Here is a 6000-nt window from a genome sequence, read left to right on the forward strand (position 1 = left end):
AAGCCCGTGAGCCACACTACTGAGCCTGCGCTCTAGAGCCCGCAAGCCACAACTACTGAGCCCGCTCGCCTAGAGCGCATGCGCGCCTAGGCAACAAGAGAAGCCACCACAATGAGAAGCTCGCACACCACAAGAAGAGTAACCCCGTTCACCACAACTAGAGAAAGCCTGACCCAATGCAGCCATAAATTAACTAATTAATTAATTTAAAAAATAAAATAAAATAAAGGATAACTTTGCTTTTCATAGGAATGAAAACCAGCACTATGTAGCTCTAAATGAAAATTCATTTTTATATCTCTCATAGCACCTATCACTTCCATCCCTGCATGAGAGTTACCTTTGCAGAAAAGTACCTAGTCCTTACTTGGAGTTCAATGAATACTAGTGTTACCTTCCTTAGTAGCCTTAAAAGCTCCCACGGCAAGAATTCTGATTAATTCATCTGTTTATCTGCTTTGCAGAGTTGGTGGTGCTTGATGAATAAATACTGACACATGATAACTTAGTTTAAAAAAAAACTGTCCTTGCAAAACAATCATCTGATAATGTTGGGAAAATATTCATATCATACATACACAACTCCAATAACACTTTTGCAGTGTCGGAGCTTGGTCAAGTAGCAACAAATTGCTATAAAGCAGCCAAAAAAGGCAAAAAAAAAATTAAGAATTTTTAAGAACATCACTCAAAAATATCAAGATCCAACATAGCTAATTTCAACGGACACTTGCCTCTATTTAAGGTATATGAGAACTAAAAATCCAAAGCATTCGCCTGATGATCAACCAGTTAAAAATACACGTTTGGATACCCTGAAGATATTTATAAAGCCAACAGAGATACTATTAATATGTTGAAATTCCCTGGCCAGTGCTGGATTCTACCATTAATCCTCTCCTACTATTCAAGAGAAGCCAAGAAGTCAAGCCTTCTCATATCACTTGCTTTTAAGAATTTAAGAAGTCACCCAAACTGGCGTACACAGCCCAACTACAAAAAGTAATTCAGCTCTCCATATGGTAATGCTTCGCTATCTCTTACCTTTACGGGGAAGTCGCATTTACTACTTTTCATCGATCATTGGGAGGCCCCATTTAGGCAGGCCCATAGTACTACCAAGTAAGAAACAGTTGTTCAAAAAAGTCGTAGCAGTTAACTGCCCTCCCACGAAGCTCAAGCTGGGTGTAGATTTCACAAGCCCTGAAAGCTATACACTGCCACTGTCAAAACCAGAAGCAGCACCGTCACCCTGTCGTGCCCGACAGCCAGTGTTGCAGAATGTTTTCTTTGAAATCACCTCTCTACCTTGGCTCAATGCGTTAAATAACTACTTGAGAAGCCACCTTCTCCCCCAAAGCAGGACCCGATTCCTTCCAGTGCGCTCCTTTATTTGTCCAGCCCCAGAAACCCAAGGGGAGAGGTCTCCGCTCCCCGGCCCCCTAGACCCAGTCGGGTCTCCCAATTGCTCGTCGCACCCACCATGCACCCCCAACACCTCCTTCCCCCACAGGCGGGCCGGCCCACGAGCTGGGCCCGCGGCCGGCCCCTCGCCTCGGCCTGCGCTGCCTAGAGCGGCCGCAGGCCTCGGGCCTAGCCTCCTCCGCTGGCCCCTCACCTCCTTCGGGACCAGTTGGTTCTCCTCGCCGGGCACCATCGCTCAGACTCCGGCCGCTCCTCTCCGCCCTGCCGGGGGAGGGGGAGGGTAGCGGCGGCTCTAGCTCAGGAGAAAACGGCAGCGGCCGTCATCCTCACCACCGACTCCGCTCGGGCTACCGAGGAGGCCTCAGCCTGGGCCTCAGACACCACCGCGCAGACACCGACCCAAGGCTCCGCTGTCGTCGCCGCCGCAGCCGCCTTCGTCGTCGGCCCCTCCCCCAGCCCGCCGCAATCAATGGAAAAATGGCGGCTGCCGTTCTCGCGAGAATTCGGGCCGTCGGGCTCCAAGCCAGGTGCCTGGCGCCCAAGGTGCCGAGACAGCTGTCGCTCGCATCTAATTATCTCAGCTCTTAGCCTCGGGATGTATAAAGTTAGTTGAGCGGCCAAGAAAATGCTTTCCGGAGGGGGTTTCTGGACTGTCCATCTCGGGAGTCCCTCTGCCGTCAAGGAAAGGACCAGGCCTTAGGGTCCTCCATGCCTTCCTGAGTTCTTCGGACTCCCTGCCCACCAGGAAGAGACTCGAGCCTAAAGCCGCTCCTCTGGCCCTACTACCAACACTGCTCTCCCTCCCCGTTAGAAAAGCACCTGAACTCACCCCCTCTTCACAGATCCCCCTCCCCCGCCCCCCGGCCTCTAAGCTCAGACACGGTCCCAGCCAGAAAGGACTGCGTTTTCTTTTCCCCTCTCCCCACCCTCCCGAGGGCACAGCTCAAGGGACCTCACGGCTGGCCTCCTGCTAGGGGAGGGGACAGCCCATGGCTCGGAAAAGTGGTATCACTCTCCCTCCAGTCCCCCTTCTTCAGAGCTGCACTCTCCTGGGCCATTTCGGGGAACTTCCTTCTCCGACAGGTTCAAGTCTGGGGCTGAGATAGCTTCAGAGAGCAGGGCTGCAGTTTGGACCTAGGATCTCCTTTTAAAAGTGTTTTTAGAGTACTTTAATCTCCTCTGGCAGTAAGCACTGTGCTCTGTTTTATAGGCAACACATTTTGCAATAGTTATTTTTCTAAATCCTGCTCATTCCTCAAACCTCCGTTTATGAAAACCTGGTGCCGTGTCCTTCACGAAGACTTCCGTGGTACAACGATTCTACAGCACGCTGAGATAATATAATCCTGCCACTTTCCTAACACCCACGGCATTAACTACCTGTACCTGTGCTCTCCAAACTTTTTTTGATTGCACTTCCCTATTACAAAAAAAAAGTCTGTATACTGATGTAAGTTATATACACGTCCTTTTGTGTTCCTGTTGTGTATGACATAAAGCATTTTTAAAGCGTAAAAAGGATGAAGATGAAATAAACATTTACAGTAACTGTAAGAGTTATTTTCTATATTGTCTTTTTAAAAATCCTTGTTATTCTTGCTAAAAATATTTAATGGAAGCAATATGATTGACTAGGTTTCAGTGGTTTTAAAAATCTGTAATACTTTATGAAATGGTTATTAAAATGTGTGATTCAACGTTCAGGTTATTTCTGTACTTTGTTTTAACGGCTGTCATAAGCTGAAAAAGATAACTTACAAAGATATTTAGATCCTAATGGAAGAGGTACATCTTTGGCTGCTCTTCTAATGCAAGTATCCATTGTTATCACCTCTGTCCACCAACCATGAAAAGTTTTTGTTGAAACTCAGCTAGTAACTTTCTATCTTCCCTGATGTCAGCCAGAAGAAGTTGCATTGTTATATATTTTCAAAACTCTTTGGAATGCATTGCCTGGAAGATTTCTTTTAACAAGTTGCAAAATTCTGTCTTCAAGTTTTAGTGTACATGTATAAGGTTTTTTTTAAGAGTACTGATCTTGTCTTTACTTAAAATTTTGATATTTTGTTTATCATAGGTTTTTGCATTAATTTTGACTTTTTAAAATATTGCATTTAGATATTTATCTTGATTGCTGACTTTGGGGCATCCCCTTAAATTTCATGTGCGAGGTGAATGCCTCACTTGCCTCACTGTAGTCCCAGCCTTGGTTAGCACACATACGTCATTTTGCATCAAAATCACATAATGGAAATATTTCCAGATCTCTGATTTCAAAATGTCATGCCCACTAGTTAATAAGATGGCTTCTGTAGAGCTCATGCTAGCAGCAGATGTGTCATCTCTATCGTCATCTTTTTGCTTAGGCCTGCTTTATTATCTCCAACTCATGTTTTCTTTCCAGAAATCTTTTTTAGCTACTTCCATTTTCGTGGGGGTTAATTTAATGAAATAATAATGTAATTGGTGGGCTTCCCTGGTGGCGCAGTGGTTTAGAGTCCGCCTGCCGATGGAGGGGACATGGGTTCGTGCTCCGGTCCAGGAAGATCCCACATACCGTGGAGCAGCTGGGCCCGTGAGCCATGGCCGCTGAGCCTGCGTGTCCGGAGCTGCAAAAAAGAAAAATAATAATAATAATAATAATGTAATTGGTAAATCTACTTAACCCAGCACACATAAACTGGAAGAAATCACAATATATTAAAACAAAGAAAATGAAGAAATCTCCAAATTATTCTCCACGATGCCTAACTCACACTTTTCACTCATTAGTAGTGAGATGGCAGTGTCGATCTATATATTAAATATTTGAAAGACTTTTTTCTGTTTTTAGATAAAAATCAATATTTTTAAAAGTTTTAGTATTTTCTTGCCATGACCCACCTTCTCTGGCTGCACACTCTTCTCTTTAGATGCCATTGGCATGACTGTACTAGAGCCTGATATGTTGGTAGGTATACAATAAACATTTGTAGAATAAGTATATGAATACATGAATTGATTAATAAATAAATGAACAAACAGGGATGTATGGCTACATACATTTGTAGAATAAATAAACATTTGTAGAATAAGTATAAACATTTGTAGAATAAGTATATGAATGCATGAATTGATTAATAAATAAATGAACAAACAGGGATGTATGGCTACTCTTCCTAGTAAATAAAGTTACTGATATTACATATTTATGTGTTTGTTTATTTTTTATTTTATTTTATTTTTTTTGCGGTACGCGGGCCTCTCACTATTGTGGCCTCTCCCGCTGCGGAGCACAGGCTCCGGACGCGCAGGCTCAGCGGCCATGGCCCACGGGCCCAGCCGCTCCACGGTACGTGGGATCCTCCCGGCCCGGGGCACGAACCGGTGTCCCCTACATCGGCAGGCAGACTCTCAGCCACTGCGCCACCAGGGAAGCCCTGTTTGTTTATTTTATATATAGATTTTATGTCTCCAGCCCTGACTTCTCCCATGGGCTCCAAACTCATATATCCATCTACTTTTTCAATAACTCAAAATATCTCAGATTTAACTTGACCTAAATAAAACATTTGATTTCCAAGTCTCCCCCACCTATACCTCCTGCAACATTTGCTCTGTCAGTTCTCCCCACCTCAACAGATTACACCATCCTCAGTCTATCAAGCCAAAAACTTGAGAATCTTGATCTTACATTCAATTCATTACTATGTGCTGTTGCTTCCTCCTCTGAAATATATCCCAATCCAACCACTTCTCTTTATATCTACTGCTGCCCATCTCATGCCAATCACCATCTTTTCTTGCCTGGACTACAGCATTTGTCTCCTAACTCCTGGCTCCTGATTTCTACTTTATCCCCCAACAATTTCTACTCCACACAGTATCCAGAATCATCTTTTAAAAATATATCAGATTATGTCTTTCTCTTAGTTGAAACTTTCAAAGAATTCCCATCTCACTCAGCATAAAATCCATATTCCTTGCCATGGCCTATAAAACCCAATATAATCCAGCCCTGTCTGCCTTGTTCATCTCATCTATCCTCTTCGTCTTACACCAGTGACCCAGCCACTCTGCTTTTATTGAAGCTTTTAATATACATCAAGTTTACCTCTGCTACAGAGACTTTGGCTTGTTATTCCCTTTCCCTGAAATGTTCTTCCCCCAAATCTTTGCCCTTATCTAGTTCCATCTTGTTACTTGGACCTCTCAGATGTCAGTTTCTCAAAGAGACCTTTCATGACCATTCACTCTAGACTAGTTTCCTTAACGTATCTTCTGTGCCTAGAACAGTGCCTGGCACATAGTAGGTGCTTAATAAATTTTTGTTGAATTAATGACATTTTTTACATGAGATTCATGTAAAAAAAGTGCTAGGACTGTTTTCTTTATAACTTTTTTTGGATTATTTTTCTTTTTTCTTTCACTTTAAAATATTCATAATATAACCCCAGTCAAAACATGACAAAAACATCAGAAAAACCCAGATTGGAGAACACTCTACAGGATATCTGGCTAGTATTTCTCAAGACAGTTAAGCTCGAGAAAACAATGAAAAAATGAGAAACTGTCACAGACAAGAGGAGACTGGGG

General features: G+C 43.5%; 1 protein-coding gene across 3 annotated transcripts in view; it reads right to left on the reverse strand.

Moving 5' to 3' along the window:
• Positions 1-1878, reverse strand: part of USP47 (ubiquitin specific peptidase 47) — a 121759-nt gene extending 119881 nt beyond the window's left edge. For all 3 annotated transcript variants that reach the window (XM_089915155.1, XM_022555761.3, XM_022555760.3), the window contains exon 1: positions 1619-1878. In XM_089915155.1, coding sequence (XP_089771281.1) covers positions 1619-1657 — 39 coding nt within the window. In that variant the 5' untranslated portion in view covers positions 1658-1878. The remainder of the gene's footprint in view (positions 1-1618) is intronic.
• Between the last annotated feature and the right edge of the window lie 4122 nt (positions 1879-6000).

Source organism: Delphinapterus leucas, chromosome 7, assembly GCF_059928025.1.
Source record: "Delphinapterus leucas isolate spDelLeu-1000000601 "Yukka" chromosome 7, BTC_Dleu_Yukka2, whole genome shotgun sequence".
NCBI classification, from domain to species: domain Eukaryota; kingdom Metazoa; phylum Chordata; class Mammalia; order Artiodactyla; family Monodontidae; genus Delphinapterus; species Delphinapterus leucas.